At 44.6% G+C, this 19,402-nt stretch overlaps 1 protein-coding gene across 1 annotated transcript in view; it reads left to right on the forward strand.

The window, feature by feature from the left end:
* Window positions 1-19,402, forward strand: part of XPNPEP1 (X-prolyl aminopeptidase 1) — a 1,046,907-nt gene that overhangs the window by 897,848 nt on the left and 129,657 nt on the right. Inside the window, exon 17 of the mRNA XM_044055946.1 lies at window positions 2,382-2,458. Coding sequence (XP_043911881.1) covers window positions 2,382-2,458 — 77 coding nt within the window. The remainder of the gene's footprint in view (window positions 1-2,381; window positions 2,459-19,402) is intronic.

Here is a 19,402-nt window from a genome sequence, read left to right on the forward strand (position 1 = left end):
GATTGTCTTATCCCAGGACCTCTGCCACAAGAGTTTAAAGGTCCTGCCATAAAAACGTGTAATTTAAGGAACATCCAGAAAATATGCATCCAGCCACCTCTCAGACCTGTTACACACCTTCAACTTGCATCTCCTACCCTTGGAAACATTCCAGCTAGTCTCACCAGCATTTAAAAATATGAGTACTGGCATTTCTACCTGAAAGTACTAAACTTGCTTGACTTTGTAGCCTGCTTTTAAATTATACACACCATAGTCCAGTTCTATTTTTCTCTTCCCTTTAGTTATCTTTTCCTCCTGTAACCTTAAGACTTTAAAGCACCAACTTCGTTCACTACCCCAAAGATGCACAGGCTCTAAAAATCAATTCTTTCCTCGTTATCTGGCTCTGTCTAATCACAGCCGACATGATCAGCTCTAGCCATACTTCCTTTAATATTTTAAACCAGTTTGAATCCTTACACTATTGCCTTATAGCATTGTACTCAAAAATATCTTCTAGAAGTAGCTGAAATCTTGCTTGCTGTTCACCCATAGTCATCGTTCTTCTATCCTGCACTGTCTGTCCATATCCTGTCATGCTCCAATTTTGTAATGCTGTATTATGATTTCTGTTCTGCTTTAATATTCCAGGGGGCAGAGTATTTGGCCCCCATTCTTTCAAATTTTTGTTAGTGTACAACATGAAAAGCTCAGTTTTTAGTATCTGCAATATGGGATTGACTAATTTCATTCTATACCCCCCCCCAAATAACTCCAAGTTCATATCATACAAAATGAGGAACCTCACCAGTAGCTTTACCTTCCATTCAGAGACAGACTCATTTAGCATTTTATATAGGTGACTACCTGTATGGCTTTAATATACTGAGAAAAATCTGGGACTGCCACTCCTCCTCCTCCTCCTCTTGGTAACAGGACTCTTTCCTATGCTACCGTTGGTTTGTTCGATACCTTAGAAATTCACACGTACATCCTCTCAGTTATTAGATAACTTTTATCTGGGTGTAACTTAAAAGCTTAATTCAGATGCAGTACTTTTGGTAATATGTACCATTGGAGTGCCGCCATTCTCTGAATCAGTTCTGAAGTTAACATTTTCCACTATTGAAAGATCAACCTAATTTTATCAAGTACATCGTCTTATGATATTCTTATTGATTCCTCTTAATGTAGTGGACAACCAAATCCCTAAGTATCTTAAATTCTGATACTCCACAATTCCATTTATGAGGCTAGTTGATCCTGATCATGTGCTTACTTTTTTGTAATGCCTTTGTTTTATCAACATTAAGCTAATTGATCTTATAGCCTGAGAGTCCACCAAAATCCTAAACAAATAGGAAACATCCATCTGAAGGTTTGACATCATCGATAAGATTTCATCTGTAGAAAGACCAGCCTTAATCTGTTTTTACCCCCAAGCATTGCCACTGCGTCCATGAATTCTGATCTTAACTGTCAGTGACTCCAAGCAGAGCATAAACATGAGAGGAGATGGGACAAGACTGCATTGTACCCCCCTTGAAAGTCTAAACTCCTCCAAGAGCTGAGCCATCTAGTTAGGTGCTCTGCCTTGATTTTGTGTCACCTTCTACCTAAGTGGTTTTACAGGTTAGAATTCAATTAAACACAGAGCTTATTAAGTAATGCCTTTGATGATAAATAAAACAGGTTCTTACCATATTAGTTGACCTATGAAGGGAACCCTCTTTGAAGGGTCAAGAGAACCTTTCCTCCATTCCACTGTATGTGTAGGTCTCTCCATCCAGCCTAGACTGATGGATATGCTGTAAATAGGACAAATGTAGACATGTGAGCAGTGAGCTACAGATCTTCATTGCTTTTCTTGATCTATATGTAGATATTTTGTAGAGGCTAGGAGGTGAAATAGCAGATGGATGAGGCCACTTGTTTTGTTGTTGCACTGCCTCATGGCATGCATAATGGGCATGTACAATGCTGAATGCTAACTGAAGAAGAGGATAAAAGCAAGCACTGGAACCATCAAGAAGTGTCTGCTGTATATATCAAGTGATATTGTAAAAGTTCTAAGTTATTTTCAAGTGCAAGTCGTAAATGTAAGGATATGTTTAGGGGGCAGACAGTGCAGTGTTAACAGAATGTATATTGTTGCCTTGACATTGCAGACAGCTGTACAGCAAAGCATATGCACTAACGTTTGCAAGATTTTTCTGTGTTTAACTTTTTAATGCACAACTGATGTTTATTCATAGATAGTGATGGACTGATAAAAATGTAAATGTGATTTTAATGTACTAAACTATTTTCAGATACCTAGGTTTACTTTATTCTCAGTTATCAAACATTTGTTCACCATATCCAAATACTGATTGACTCACTTATATTGATTGATTTAGAGCCTGGTTATTATGAAGATGGAGCTTTTGGAATAAGGATTGAAAATGTAGTCATTGTGGTTTCTGCAAAAACAAAGGTAGTATGATGTCATTTTTTGTTACCTTTTGCTGCTTACCCTGCAATTTATTAGAGATGCAAAAGTTGGTATGCACTTTAAGTTAAGTTGTGGTGTTACCACAAAGTTATCCGATGTCATACATATAAATGGTGTCACTGTCCAATATACAGCACTTAATATTCCTTAGTGTTTCTGTCATCCTCTCTCAGACAAATTACTGTCTGCAAGGTAGTTGCCTAACTTTGATTTCCATGTTGGTATACTTGTATAAAAGTGACATATTATATAAATGAACCTACGCTATTGGCCCAATTTCCACAAAAGTGACATATTAATATATAAATGAACCTACGCTAGTGGCTAAATATCCACAACATATTCTTTTTACTATTGAGATTGTTTTGGCTTTAATTTCATGGCCTGAGGTTTTTCATATTTGCATATTTTGATTTTCTTCATGGTCAGCCTGTTCACTGCAGCATGAATACCACTGGAAGATATGATTCAGGAATGCTTAGTTAATGTGCTGTCTCTAACTGATTTTCAGGTGCTGGCATTGCATTGAGATCCAAGAAGAATTTGTTGAACACTTTGTGTTTGAGTATGTACACTTCCTATGGTGTTTATGCTTGTTTCTGTTCTGTTTACTTGTACTTTATAATTTACCCAGCTTTGTTATTACTGCTATGTTTGTAACCTGGGCTGAGCCTCCAATTGGACAGTTTTGATCAGTGCTATATTCCAGTAAACAAAAATAAAGTAAAATAAATAAAATGTCATTTTCATCAGGAAAATGTCTGAAATGAGCACATCTCCTTGGCGTTCATTCCTTTATTGTTTTTTGGTATGTAACTAGTAATGATTTTTTAGCAGCCATTTTTCGTGTGGCATAATTAGCACTGTGCAAGAAAAGGTAGCAGCAAAGGAAGACCTGTGGATTAGTATACAGACGTTTCACACATGATTAAATGAATTTTAAGGACATTATTCTTGCCAGAAATATTTTATTTTGTGGTGGTGTTCCATACCACGACCTTGTGTTGTCTAGTGCAATCAGGTCATGCAAAACTACACTATAATGTCAGTGGTGCTACTTTTGTAAAGTAAACAAATAACATTCAGTGCTACACTATAATGTCAGTGGTGCTACTGCTGTAATATAAACAAAATTTATTGTTACACTATAACGTCAGTGGTGCTACTGCTGTAATATAAACAAAATTTATTGTTACACTATAATGTCAGTGGTGCTACTGCTGTAATATAAACAAAATTTATTGTTACACTGTAATGTCAGTGGTGCTACTGCTGTAATATAAACAAATAAAATTTAGTGTTAAGCTATAATGTCAGTGGTGCTACTGCTGTAATATCAACAAATAAAACGTAGTGTTAGACTATAATGTCAGTGGTGCTACGGATGTAATATAAACAAAATTTAGTGTTACACTATAATGTCAGTGGTGCTACTACTGTAATATCAACAAATAAAACGTAGTGTTAGACTATAATGTCAGTGGTACTACGGCTGTAATATCAACAAATAAAATTTAGTTGTTGTTATCTCTTTCGGCTTTTCCCGGTAAGGGGTCACCACAGCGGAACTCCGGTCCGCTAATGATTGGCAGTAGATTTTTACGTGCCGAGTTGCCGGCCCTGACGCACAACCTTCAACGAAGGTACGCCCATTCACGTATGTCTCCACACAGAAGACGCTCTAGCTGAGAATCGAACAGGACAACTTCTCACTGTTACACTATAATGTCAGTGGTGCTACTGCTGTAATATCAACAAATAAAATTTAGTGTTACACTATAATGTCAGTGGTGCTACTGCTGTAATATAAACAAGTAAAATTAAGTGTTACACTATAATGTCAGTGGTGCTACTGTTGTAATATAAACAATTAAAATTTAGTTTTTCAGACTGATTTTCATTAAGATAACATCCTTAAAGCAAGATTTTTTTAAAACAAAAGCGAAGGAAAAATCAGTACTTTGAATGACCATTAATGTGCAAAGTACTGTATGGGAGTTGTATATCCCTTCCACCACAAAGAATTTAAAGTGTATGTGTGTTATGGTCAGTACACTATGATGTAGCTAACATATCTGCTGCCGTTGTGGCTTCTCTTTCATGACTCATCAGATGGGGTAATCTTCCAGTTTACAATTTAGCATTTCTTGTTTCAGAAACTCCTACATTTGAGGATGCATGCAAGCAGTGCTAGCACATGCTGTGATGCAGTGAAACTTGGCCATTGAGCCTAACCTTATTTTTCTGCCATTCTCACATTTCATATCTCTGTCCTGATGTATGTTGGTGAAAAGTTCCATGTTCATTGCCCAAGAGCATATCATGTAAATGTCTGTTTGACCACAAAATAACAAGCAAACTAAGACCTACATAGGAATCATCTGTAACATTGTTTTCCATGAGAATGGCAGCAGTTAATAGATCTTCCTGTGGACACTAGAAAGAAGGTCCCACATTCTGCCATATATATCTGCTCGGATGCCTTTAGAAGTGCTGAGAGACACAGGTTAGGACTTGGCCAAGCCTTCCTACAAGTAAATAATTTTCAGAAATGTCTCTGTTGTCCTCATAAGTATTAAGCGTACTGCCAAATAGAGGAAGCTCAAGTTCTTAATTGTCCTCTACTTTGGCTGGTGATGATTAGCCCAGAGGGAGTACGGAAGCCATTATCTCCAAAATATATAGTGATATTGACTCTTTCCCACCTTACAGATTCTCTGTGATACTCCCCATTAAGTGAAATTTTGAGGCTCATGAAGTTTTCTGTTAGACTGACCTTTGGCCTGTATTCTTGACCCTAGGAACATCCTTGATATCTCTCTCTGTCTCTGGGAAGAATGGAGCTGAGCCTGCAATCATTCCTCCAACAGAATAAGTAATTAAGAATGCATTCCCTAGCTGAACCTGTCCCCCCTTAAGTAGGGGCTCAGAAATTCCATCCTGGATGCCTTTTCAAGGGGGGCATTCTCTTCATCCAGCCATGTAAGACATAAGTGGGTGACTTCTTGAAGAAAAAAAACAAGCACTCACCTTGGTGGAGGACCTTGATGATCCTTTCTGACTTCAGTCCCTTTTCATCTTCCTATTCATTGCTCTGCCATAACATGCTGTGAGGGAAAAGTTAGATCTGATGCCAGTTTTCGTTCATTCTTGACGAATGGGACTCAGTTCCGATCTTCGGAACCAGCTCGGGTGTAATACAGCTCATGCCAGCCAAAAAACTCTCAAGCTAAGACTCTACCCACAATCCCCCTCTCTTCATTATGCCAGATCTCATTTGCCACTCTGTCAGTAAGACACATCAGCCGATGCTCTCAGCTGAGTCTTAAAATTTCCCATATCTTCTTATTTTTCACTAGAGATTTTATTTATATATATATATATATATATATATATATATATATATATCGTATATTTCTCAGCTGTGTGGGTTTGGATTCTCTACTAAAACATAAGGCTACGGTTCCAACTACCTCCAGGGAACCGAAAGCAAAGGTACCGAAACTGCAACTTAAAGAATCCTCAGCACCGACTACTGTCACTACGGTGCCTTCGGCACCAGCATCGGCACCGCCATATTTAGTTTCCGGTTTGGTGCCGACTTCTCCAGTGATGCCTCCGCAGGCTATGCCCACCCCTCAGTGCAGAAACCAGATCCAAATCTTTTTCCCAGGACGAGGTGTTCACCTTCCTAATACCCTTTTAAGGGCCATTTGCCCAGTCTGTTTCTGGAACAACCTGAGTCCCCTTCAGGATTGTCTGTTCGATCCTCCAGGAGTCTCTCGGAGGTAGATGTCATGAGATCGGGGGATTAGCTGTTGGCGGCCAGAGGTATCCTTGCCCTTTCTCAGGCATCTCTCTGTCTCCTGGAGTTGGAGTATCTTCTCTAAGGACTCCTTCACTGTCTCCTACTTTGACTTCCACTTGAGCTGAGCACTTCGATCCCCCCAGTACTAGCTGTTATGGTGCTGCACTACCTCAGCACCAGATGTTGCGCAGAGTTCTTAGGTTCCCTCCTTGGAACTGACAGATTTTCAGGGCAGAGATTCCACTGCCAGTGCCGAGGGTCTTGGATCGGCTGCTGTTTTTTTATGCTGAGCTGACCTTGGCTCTCTGGACTTTGTCGATTGTGGGTCCTTCCCTGGCTCCTGCTTCAGAGGGTGGACTCTCAGGGCAGGGTGTGATCCCGGTTCCAAGGGGATCTTTCTTGGTTCCGGGCTTCCACCCCTCCTTGGGGGTCCTGCCTTCCAGGTTGTGGAGAGAGCTTTAGCCTGTGCAAGCTCTCATCTGGTTCCTCCTGCATTGGAGTGTCACATTACCATATCTTCTAGTCCAGGGATGACACCAATTTCCACGACAGGACAGCGATCATCGATGCTTCAACTTACTCCTGTGCAAGGCCCCTATTCTACAGAGTCTTCCTTAGAGATCCCCACTGAAGTACCCCCCACATAAGAAGACGTGCAAGAGGAAGCACATAGATTCCTCAAAAGAATCTGTCACAGATGACATGGATTTCAATGAAGGGGAAGGTTCCCCCCATTCACCCCCTGACGATGTCTCCTTTGGAGACATCCTAGAGATCCTCAAGCAGAGGGGTTACTGGAAGCCACAAGACCCGACCTCAGAGTAGTCTGTGTACTTGCAAGCCTTTGGTGCTTGACCATCTACTTTCTGGGTGACCCCAGCCACCGACAGTCTTATTAAGCTGATCGCACAGTGGGCTTGGAAGGCCCCTGACTCCATAGAGCCTATTCCCCAGAGACAGGACAAAGTTTTATCACCTCCTGAGGACCACCAATATTGGGCCAAGGGTTTAGCAGTAGATGCCATGCTGGTGGCGACTGCCACCAAGAAAAAACTCTCCGATGAGAGTTCTGTTGTCCATCCTCCTAACCAGGAGTCTAGGATGATGGACAGATTTGGAAAGCAGGTCTACACTTCATCAACCTTCGCACTCAGGTCTTTGAACGTCATGGCACATTTTACTAGATTCCAGAGAGATCTGATTAAAGAATTATCAGATACTTTTACAGGAGCAGTGTGTGACAAGGTGTAGGACAAGGTCACCTCTCAGCTAGCCACCCTGGAGTCATGTGGCTCATTGCACATGCAGCCGAAGGCATGACCAGAGCAGCGGGTTCCAGCATTACCATAAGATGCCATGCCTGACTACGCTTGTGTGAATTTGTGGAGCCCTTCAAGTCTTCCTTCATCAATGCTACTTTTGACTGATCATCTTTTTCCAGCCTCAAGGTGAAGAATACCCTAGCCAGGTGTGAGAAGGATGGAAAGACACCCTGTCTGCTGTGGGCATTCATTTTTCTACTCCTCAGTGATCCTACTTCAGGAGTCAGAGGAGTGGAAAGATGTGATTCAAAAAGTCCCAGGGGCCTTTCCAGGACACACATGGCGGCTGCTCCCCTCGGGGCAGAGGGGGGAGCTCAGATGAAACACGCTGACCACGAGGCAGAGGTGGCCTTTGAAACCAGGGATGTAATGGGATCCTATCTCGCCTACATTCATAACTGATGGGCTCGGAGCTGATCCATCGGCTCCGACTCGGCCAACTAGTACACTAGAACGAAGTCTCTTATTGGCTGGGCTACCCTCTATCCCAGGATGCACCACACCTGCTTCCCCAGATCTCGTTTGCCGCTTTACAAGCTGGACGTGGTCTCGACTTGGCTGGAGCTAAGTGGTCTCTTTTTTTACCTTTTACTGGTCTTTGACCTTGGGGTTTCTTCAGAAATTAATACAACAGCTGTTTTAACGGCTATTTTGTGTATTTTTGTGTATTTTTGGAATTTTGTAATTATTGTGTGTGTGTGATTGACTACTCTGATACTTCTTTATCGCTGTCGGGCAAGGCCCGTTTAAGTTAGAGGGCCTTTGCCCTACTTATTGAAGCCTGTGTCATTTTTTTTCTCCGGACAAAGCCCGTTTAAGTTAGAGGGCCTTTGCCCGTTGTTGTGTTCTTACTGTGTTTTCTCTTGTGAGGTAAATCTCTCTCTGGAGAGCTCGTGCCATTGTTTTTTCACGCTCTGCAGTTTGGCGCTAAGTTTTTGGTATTTAGACACTGCCTTATTTCCTGACAGACATGTCCAAAGAGCAAAAGTCAGGGTTCAAAAAATGCACTAGGTGCAATTTCAAAATGTCTATTACGGACAGTCACTCTATATGTGTGTATTGTTTAGGACCTAAACATTTACAGGAGACATGTAGTGTGTGTCATGCTTTTTCCTCTAGGGTTCTTCAAGAGCGAAAAAATAAATTGATCTTGAAGGGTCTTATTAAGCCCTCTTTCGAGGAAGCCTTGGATTCTTCTCCTACTGCCTCTAAAAAGAAAAGGTCGTCGGCTCCGACAAGTCCGTTGCAACCGACTGCCAAGAAGCATAAGTCGACCTCTTCTTTCTCGGCTCCACTGACTTCGGGGCCGAGGGTCGAAGGGTCTGCCTCGATGCCTCTTTCCTCGGCTCCATTAGTTTCGGAGCCGCAGGTTGGAGTATCGAGAGGCGAATCACCTCCATCGGTTCCGATGGTTTCGGAGCCGGTGGAGGTGTGCAGCTCAGACTCTTCCCCCTCGGCTCCGAAGAAAGCTCCTTCGGCGCCGATTGTTATTCATGCTGTGGCGGATCCGGCGCCGATAGTGTTGGAGCCTTTTTGGAGCCGGTCCCCTACATTGTCGGAGCCGAGAGGAAAGTCGTCTCGCCCTTTGTCTACCTCCTCTAAATCCTCAAAACTGTCGGATTCGGATTTGGATAGGGTTATTCAGAGGCTTTTCCAGTCTCCAGATTTTGCTCAAATGGTCTCGGCTCCGGCCCAGTTGGCTTCGGAGCCGATCCCCCCTCCGAAACACTCGATTCCTCCTCCAACCTCCTCGGAGCCGTTGGAGTCGGTGACGGTGGAGCAAGGCGGAGCCGTACGGTCGGAACCGAGACCCCTTCGAGGTCTATCGGCACCGACTATGGTTCCTACCCTGTCCTCGGGTTCAGGGTTTGGTACTGGGACTTCCTCAGCCGGGCCCGAGGGGAACACCTTGGGACTGGGTGCCTCGGTACCTAGTCTTCCCCTCGGAGCATCGGCTGCCGGAATCCCTAGTGCCATCGTGGCCTCTAGACCAGTGATCTCCATGGAGTCTGGAGGTCCGGCCTTTGAGGCCATGAGGAGCGCGCTGGCCATGCCCTTGCCGGCTCAGCAGGCTTCCACCTCACCGTCCCTAGACCTGGAGACTGGTGCTTCTGCCGTGTTGCAGTCCCCTGGCAGCGGGGCCCCAGGGCCTGAGGATACCCCCATCGGGGGTTCCCTTCTTCCAGGGGGTCCGTCCGAAACTGCTTTGGACGAGCCCCCACGGAAGAAATTGTGCAAGAGGAAGCACATGGACTCCCAAGATGAGTCTGTCACATCGGACACTGACCTCGATGACGCGGAAGGGTCCCCTAAATCATCTTCGGATGATGTCTCTTTCTCAGATATCCTTGAGATTCTGAGACAGAGAGGAGATTGGCAGGCCAAAACCCCTTCCGCTGAGGAGTCAGTCTTCCTCAAGGCCTTCGGGGCCCAGCCCTCCGCCTCCTGGGTGTCTCCGCCCTTCGATGAACTCCTTGATTTGGTTTCTCGAAGGGCTTGGGAACACCCTGACTCTGTGGAACCGGTGCCTGCGAGACCTAATAAATTTCTTTCAGCCCCCCCCCAGAAGGAATTTCTGACTAAAGGTGTTCCCGTAGATGCTATGGTGGTGGCATCTGCCACACAGCAGGACGTGGCAGAGGCTTCAACGTCTATCCACCCTCCTAATAAGGATTCCAGGAGCATGGATAGGTGCAAGCGTACCCTTTCTTCAGCGGCCTTTACTTTACGGTCGCTGAATTATTTATGTCATTTTACCAGGCTCCAAAGGGACCTCCTTAAAGAGCTAAGTGACTCCCTCACTGGTAATCTACCTGAGGCGCTAGCCCCCACTGTTGGCGCCCAGATGACTACCTTATTTTCCATCGTAAACTCGTCCATGAGGCTCATTTCGTATGCGGCCGAAGGGGCGAGTAGAGCAGCGGGAACAGGCGTTGCCCTCAGGAGACACGCCTGGTTACGCTTGTGTTCATTTGTGGAGGCCTTCAAGTCTTCCTTCGCCGACACCCCCTTTGATGGGTCATCTTTGTTTGGACCCAAGGTGAAGGACACACTAACTCGGTGCGAGCAGGAGGGCAAGACCTTGACTGCCATTGGGGCCTGCTTTTCCGCTCCCTCTAGGCCTTACCCCAAGGTCCAGAGAGGAGGGAAAATGTGGTTCAGAAAAACTCAGAGGTCTTTCCCTACTCCACCCAGTGATTCCCCCTCCAGAGGCGGGGGGGGGGGAATTCAGGAAGACGCTGCCCCAGAGGCGGCAGAGGCCCCCGTAACTCTGGACACCGCGATTCCTTTCGTGGTTCTTCCTACACTCAGCGTCCCTGAGTTGTTGCCCGACTGTGCAGCTCCGGAGCCAGTCGGGGGTCGTTTTGCGGAACACCCACAAGCTTGGGAAGCTATAACCAGCGATCAGTGGGTGCTCCGGATTATAACCGGAGGCTATCTCATCCCCTTCATCAAGCCCCCCCTTCCCTTAAGGGAAATCCCGGATGTGCCACCCAGTCAGCGGGATCAGGCAGCAATAGAGATTTCAAAGCTGCTAGAAAAAGGAGTCATCCAGCCTGTCCCCACCGACCAGATCGGATCTGGAACTTACTCAAGATTATTTTTGGTGCCAAAAAAGACAGGGGACTTCAGGCCCATTTTGGACCTCAGTTCATTGAATCGTTTTGTGGAAAAGTCCAAATTCCGAATGGTCACCCTTCAATCCATTCTCCCACTGTTGGAGAAGGATGCATGGATGTGCTCCATAGATCTCCAGGACGCTTACTATCACATTCTGATAGGTCAAGAGTCCAGGAGACATTTACGCTTCCGCCTGGGAGTCAGTCATTTCCAGTTCCGAGCACTGCCCTTTGGTCTCACCACAGCCCCCAGGGTGTTCACCAAGTGTCTGGCAGTGGTGACTGCTCACCTGAGGAGTCTAGGATTCCAAGTGTTTCCTTATCTAGACGACTGGCTCCTTACTGCCACCTCCGAGCATCTACTATTTCAGGCGCTCAAGGCCACGGTCACCTTGGGCCGTTTCTTGGGAATTACGTTCAATTGGCAAAAATCTGTACTACAGCCATCTCAGCGTATTACTTTTATAGGCGCAGAGTTAGATACAAAAAGGATGCGCGCCTTCTTACCGGCAGCAAGAATTCAGGTTTTGCAAAACCAAGTCAGATCCTGTCTCCCCCTATCAAGAGCTCCGGCCCATCTGATCCTACAACTGTTGGGCTCGATGGCATCAACTATACTCCTAGTCCCCTTAGCCAGACTCCACATGCGAATTCTGCAATGGCTTCTGTCGGTTCAATGGTCCTATCAGGAACTCCCCTTGAACCATTTAGTCATGATCACGGAGAGTTGCCGTCGGGATCTGCGTTGGTGGCTCCTCCGATCCAATCTCGACCAGGGGCGACCCTTTATTCCTCAATACCCCGTTGCCACTGTGACCACGGACGCCTCCCAGGTAGGGTGGGGGGATCATTACCTGGACAGGTCGGTCCAAGGCACATGGCAACTCCAGGAAGCACATTTGCATATCAATATTCTGGAGATGAGAGCGGTACTCTTGGTACTACAAGCTCTCCATCACGCTCTCCCGCAAGGTCCGATTGCTATCCTATCCGACAACATGTCGGTGGTTTGGTATATAAACAAGCAAGGTGGAACCAGGTCATACCCACTGTGCAGAGAAGCCATGAGACTTTGGCACTGGGCGGTAGCTACTAACCGCTTTCTAATGGCAACGCACATACCGGGGAAATCCAATGTGATTGCGGACAGACTAAGCAGGACCATTCTGTTACCCCACGAGTGGTCCCTCAACCAAAGAGTGGCTGCGAAAATCTTCGCCAAATGGGGTCTCCCTCGCTGCGACTTGTTTGCCAGCCCCCACAATGCGAAGTGCAGAGAGTTCTTCACTCTGATCCCCTCTCAGGGACAGATTCCCAGGGACGCTCTGACCCACATTTGGCCCCCCCGGTCTTCTTTATGCCTTCCCTCCGGTTCCCCTCCTGCCGAGGGTGATACAGAAGGCCATTTACCTGGAGAGCGAAATGATTTTGATTGCCCCGCACTGGCCTCGTCAGGTTTGGTTTCCCTTCCTACAGAGGCATGCGATAGAAGGTCCATGGTTTTTGGATCCAGTGCCGGACCTGTTGACTCATCAGTCAGGACAGTTTCACCCGTCTCTCAGGTCCTTGAGGTTGGCGGCATGGTTACTCCGCTTCCATCCTTAATCCGAGACAATTCCCTCTCTCCGGAGGTGATCCACATATTGTCTTCTCACAAACCTTCCACTGTCAAACTCTATTCCAGCAAATGGAAAAGGTTCGCCTTCTGGGCTCAGCAACGAGGTATAGACCCCCTTACTGCCCCAGTATCGGAGGTTTTGAATTTCTTGGCCTCTCTTTTTCATTTGGGCTCTTCAGTTTCCACGATTAAGGTTCAGCTAGCGGCTATCTCTAATTTCCATGCTTCTTTTGAACCTTCATTGATGTCTCACAAACTTTGTAAGTCTTTCCTTAAAGGAGCATGGCTCCTTAGGCCCCCAATATCTCACCCTGTCCCCCCTTGGGACCTAAATATGGTTCTTGCTGCCTTAACTGCCCGCCCTTTCGAACCAGCTGCTACCTGCGATTTGAAATTTCTGTCCTGGAAAACTGCCTTTTTAGTGGCCATAACTTCGGCCAGGCGGGTTTCAGAACTTCAAGCTCTTTGTTCTGATCCTCCTTATTTGATATTTCACAAACATAGAGTGTCCCTGAAATTAAATCCCTCCTTTTTACCAAAGGTAGCTTCTTCTTTCTGTATTCAACAGACTCTAGAGCTCCCTGTATTTTTTCCCGAGTTTTCTAATAACGCAGAATATATTCTTCATCAATTGGACGTCCATAGACAACTGCAGTTTTATTTGAATAGAACCGCTCAGACGCGGAAATCAAATCAACTGTTTGTTTCCTTTGCAATAAACAAATTGGGTCAACCAGTAGCTAAAACCTCCATAGCTAAATGGATTAAAGATTGCATCTCTTTCATTTATTCACAGGCTAACAAAGAGCTTCCCTTTCCAGTCAAGGCTCATTCTACCAGGGCAGTGGCTACTTCTGTAGCTTTTCACTCCAAATTATCAATAGATGATATTTGTGCTGTGGCTACCTGGACTTCTCCGCACACTTTCATTTCTCATTACAAACTAGATGTGGTTTCTCGAGGCAGGGCTTCCTTTGGTTCCACAGTTCTCAGGAGTGTTTTCCAATGAGCCACCCAGGATTTAGGTGCTAGGGACGCTGTCCCATCAGTTATGAATGTAGGCGAGATAGGATCCCATTACATCTTTTAGTTATGTACTTACCATAACTTCGGATGTATGGGATCCATCTCCACATTCATACGTACCCACCCTCCTTCCCCCTTCCATTGGGATTTAGAGGAGATGTAGTTCCATTTGGAGATCTTCTCTTGAAGAACTTTAGTTGGTTGTAGTAACTACTATTTTTTCTGTGTTTGCATGTAAGTATGAAAGCGAACAAACAAGATCTGGGGAAGCAGGTGTGGTGCATCCTGGGATAGAGGGTAGCCCAGCCAATAAGAGACTTCGTTCTAGTGTACTAGTTGGCCGAGTCGGAGCCGATGGATCGGCTCCGAGCCCATCAGTTATGAATGTAGGCGAGATGGATCCCATACATCCGAAGTTATGGTAAGTACATAACTAAAAGTTCTAGCGACTCTTTCTCTGGATAGCTCTACCAGCGCCTCCTGAAAGCAGTCAGGGAAGACTATCACTGCACTCGACAGCCTGGTGACAAATAACCTCCGATACTTGGGTGCAGAGAATCATTACCAGAGGCTATCACATCACCTTCACACTTTTTCCAAGATCACTGAGAAAAATCCCCGATGTTCCACCCAATCAGAGGGATCAAGCAGCCATAAAGGTTCAAAAGCTGCTAGAAAAAAAAGAGTTATCCAGGATGTCCCGCCGGACCAGAAAGGATTCAGATTTTATTCCAGGTTCTTTTTAGTGATGAAGATGGGGGACTGCAGGCTGGTATTGGACCTCAGCCTTCTGAACAAGTTTGTTCAGCAGACACAATTCCAGATGGTCACAGTTCAATCTCTTCTCCCCATTCTAGGAGAAAATGATTGGATGTGCTCTATAGACCTTCAAGATGTGTATAACCACATAAAGATGGACACACGCTCAAGAAGGTATCTCCAGTTATGGCTAGAGGCCAGTCTTTGTCAGTTTAGAGCACTGCCCTTTGGCCTCACCACAGCCCCCACAGTGTTCACCAAATGCATGGCAGCAGTCATGGCTCATGTGAGACTACACAGATTCCAGGTGTTTCTTTGTCTAGAGAACTGGCTCCTCACCGCCCCTACCAGGCATCTACTGCTTCAAGCCACAGACTTCATCATACACTTGTTCAGTGCCCTGGACATAACAGTCAATAAAGAGAAGTCACAGCTGTCTCCCACTCAGGACCTAGAATTCATAGAAGCCTGCCTCAACACAGTTGCCTGTATAGTTTCTCTACCCTTTCACAGGCTTCAGAAGATAAGGTCTGAAGTACAGCTCATTTTAGTAAAAAACAGAGTGCCTGCTCTACTTATCCTTTAAACCCTTGGATCTATGGCAGTGGCCATCACCCTGGTTCCCTTGGTGTGACTTCACATGAGGATACTTCAATGGCTTCTGGCCTTCAAATGATCCATCCCATCTCATCCAATGACTCACCCAATCTAGGACATTGCAAAAACAATCTATGCTGGTAGATGCAGTCAGAAGAAATCCTAATCAGCCGTCCCTTTGTTTCCCCTCAACCCAAGGCCATGGGGACCACGATCACCTCCTAGATTGGGGTGGAGCACTATCTGGGAAGAACAGTCCTAGGCACTTGGTCTCCACAAGAGGCCAACTTGCACATCAATGTCCTAGAGATGTGAGTAGTGCTCCTAGTGTTGCAAGCCTTTCAATCTGCTGTTCCTTTGGGAGAAGTTATGATCCTGTCAGACAACATATCAGTGGTTTGGTACATCAACAAACAAGGTTGAACCAAATCCTACCCTCTTTGACCAGTGTGGCAGTGGGCGATATCTTCCAACCACTTTCTTTTGGCGACTAGTTTCCTGGGGAGTTCCAACATGATAGCGGACAAGCTGATATAAGATGCATTCTACTGCCTCACGAGTGGTCTCTCAATCCCAAAGTGGCAAAGGAAATCTTCCCCTGATGGGGCCAGCCTTGCTGCATTCTCTTTGCCTCCCTAACCAACAAGTGCAGTAGCTACTTTGCCCTAATCCTCCCTCAGGGGGAGTCCCTAAGAGACCCTCTGTTTCTCGATCAGCTCTCTGGTCTTCTTTATGCCTTTCACCATTTCCCCTCATACTTCTCTACCTAAAGAAAGCCCAAAGGTTGCAAAGCAAAGGGATTCTCATTGCCCCCTTCTGGGCTAGGCAAATTTGGTTCCCTTTTCTTTGGCTTCACTTGATTCACCATCCATGGATTCTGGACCCAGTTCCAGACCTGCTGTCTCACCCTAAGGGATTGGTGCATCCCAGTCTATGCCCTCTCAAGCTCACAGCTTGGTTCCTCCAATTCCGATAGTCACTAGGCAGAATAATATGCCTTCCCGTGTACAAGAAATTCTTCTGGCTTCCCATAGACCTTCCACCAGGAGACTATGTTCCAGTAACTTTCTTGGGTGGCATAAGCCAGGGAACCTTGTTGGCTAGGCTTACTTAGGCCCTTGGGCCGATAGCCTAGTACCTACCTGGAAGAGATTTTCAATTTGGGCTTCTGTAAATAATTTAGACCCCTTTCCAGCAGCTGTTAAAAAAGTTTTGGAATTTTTAGCTGCCCTTTTTAATCAAGGAGTGTCTGCTTCCACCATTAGAGTTCAGTTAGGAGCTATTTCTAATTTTCACAACAAGTATGACAACTGTTCTTTAATTTCCCATCGCCTGTGCAAGGTCTTTCTGAAAGGTGCCTTACATCTAAAACCTACATTCAAAGATCCCTTACCTCTGTTTGATCTAACCTTGGTTTTGCAATCTTTAGTACTACCTCCTTTTGAACCAGCGGTCATTTGCCGTCTTAGATTCCTTTCCTGGAAAACTCTTTTTCTAGTAGCCATCACTTCCACCAGAAGAGTTTCAGAGATCTAGACATTAGGTGCAAAAAAACCCTGTATATAATTTTTCATATAGATAGGGTGTCATTGAGAACTAACCCTTCCTTTCTTCCTAAGGTGATCTCTGAATCCAATAGTAATCAAATTATTGAATTATCAGTTTTCTTCCCCAAATTTTCCTACAAAGGTGAATATTGCTTACACTTACTGGATGTACACAGGCAACTGCGTTTTTACGTGAACAGGGCTAAAGAGTCTAGCAAATCAGCCCAATTGTTAGTTTCCTTTTCTGGTCCAGTGGTGTGACAAGCTATCAAAAGTGACCTTATCTAAATGTCTGAGAGATTGTGTTACCTTTATTTATGCACATAACCAAAAGTTACCTGCACCTGTTAAAGTGTATTCAACCAGATCAGTTGCCACATCAGCAGTTTTTCATTCAGAAGCTTCTATGGACGAAATTTGTGCAGCTGCAACTTGGGCTACTCCTCATACCTTTATCACTCATTACAAATTGGATGTGGTCTCCAGGGGAAGAGCATCCTTTAGCTCTGTGGTTCTCAGGAATATTTTTCCTTTAGGCCACCCAGGGTCTGAAGTAGCTGGGAACCCTGTCCCATTTGTCAAGAATAAACTAAGATTGACAACATCAGATAAAGAGGTTATGTACTCACCTTAACATTCCATATGTGTTGTCGGTCTTCATTCATTCTTGACATCCCACCCACCTTCCCCCTCCTGTAGATTTCCTGGGAGGTCAAACCCTTATCCTAGGTTTCCATAGACTTGTTTCCTTGGACATTGCTTCTGCTTATAATTCTTGTGTATATTCTTGCTATGATCTGCAAACTCGATCTGAGGCAATGGAGAGAGGGGGATTGTGGATAGAGTCTTAGCTGAAGATTTTTTTGGATGGCGCGAGCTGTATAACTGCCGAGACAGTTCTGAAGATTGGAACTAAGTCCCATTTATCAAGAATGAACGAAGATCGCCAACACAGATGGAATGTTATGGTGAGTGCATAACTTCATTTTCCTTTGGCTTTGTTGTATTTTATATTACTTTATTGCTTTCTTCTGTTTTGTATACAGTGATTTGTTTTCTTTACACTGTGTTTTACTTGTATTTTGCTTTTAATTGCATATTAAAACTAGGAAAAAGACCACAGCTGTGTCTCTTGTGAGTCGTACATCATTTTTTTCCATTCTCTCACCCTATTGCTATTGTGTTCTTAAACACAACTGCCTTTCTAGTTGCCTGCCCCTTATGTTAAATTGACCACATATTTATTTCCCTCTCCCCTTTCATTGGCAGTTGTGAGTAAGCACAAAATTATCATTTTGTGAAATCACTCCAATTCAACTATTTAAATTTATTGGCCATCCCACTGTATTCCATAGAACCAGAATACAAATGTGCCCACTCCTTTCAATCTGTCTTGCTCTTTTAAAATTAATGGCTCTCCACTTACATAGCTAAAGCTTAAGTTACCCCCTTTTTCATATCTAACTACAGTGCTTAGTATATTAACCAATTTTTTTCATCTTACCTTTCAACATCTATTGCAAGACCAGCATTCTGCCTCTCAGTAGTAGTCATCTTGGGATTAGTGCTTCTGTTTTCTCCTGGTGAGAGAAGGAGCACAGGGGTATTATTTACTGGAAAATATTGGTCACCAGAATGCATTATATTTGCTTCATAGGTGACAGCTTGGAATTTGTGGTTATATTCTACTTCTGGTGAGAGAAGGAGCAGACTGCATTGATTCCTGACTGTTTCTGGTTGGGCAGGGAGTGTCTGTGTTTGACATTCCTGATTGGTCTGGTTGCTGTTCAAGGCATCTACCAGGAAAAGGCTGCAATAAGCTTACAGACCCCTGCATCATCTAGGACAAGACTGTGGATCCCCAAACAGGTTTTGGCTTGGTTCTTATCTTGGGAGTGGTGCTAACGTTTTGCTTCTGGTGAGAGAAAAAGCCAAAGAGCATTGTATTTCAGCAGAGTGAAGCTGTGATAAGACCAGCACTAGTACTAGCCATGCATTAGCCATTCACACAACTCCCCTCTTTTCATCATTCATGATACGCTATTTCTTTGTTTTCAGTAAGTACTGCTTGATTTCTTCCTAACTTCAAAATATCTGTCTAAATATTTCATTTTTAAATTTTCAGGATCTATGTATTAGTTTCCCCCCCAAGTGTTTGGCAGTGCCCTGTACAGACACAGACACCTTGAGTGACATTTTTCCTGTAAAAGCATGATTGAAGTTTCACTACTTCCTAGTTGCACACAACAACTAGTTTGCAGTGAGAAGTACTGTCCCCAGAGATGCAAACCGGATACTCTTGACATTGCTTTATATTCTCACTCCAACTGTCTAATCAGTAAAAAAAGGGCCTGTTGCCATGGATATGAACTTTCCCACTATCTCTGTTACCAGCTTGGTGGATGTGGGCATCCTGAGGTAATGTAGAAATTGCCTCATGTCTACTGACAACCAATTAATTATCAAACAAACTGATATGGTATGTGAGAGATGTATTTACACAATGTCACTGGAGGCAAAGCTCTCACATAAAAGTACTCCTAATGTTAATAAGGTTGTCAGCAGTACACACGCTGCATCCATCACACACAATCCAAAGCAGACATATAGACCCTCATATGCTGAGGCA

The sequence above is a fragment of the Protopterus annectens genome, chromosome 14.part0 (assembly GCF_019279795.1).
Source record: "Protopterus annectens isolate FY-2018-M chromosome 14.part0, PAN1.0, whole genome shotgun sequence".
NCBI classification, from domain to species: domain Eukaryota; kingdom Metazoa; phylum Chordata; order Ceratodontiformes; family Protopteridae; genus Protopterus; species Protopterus annectens.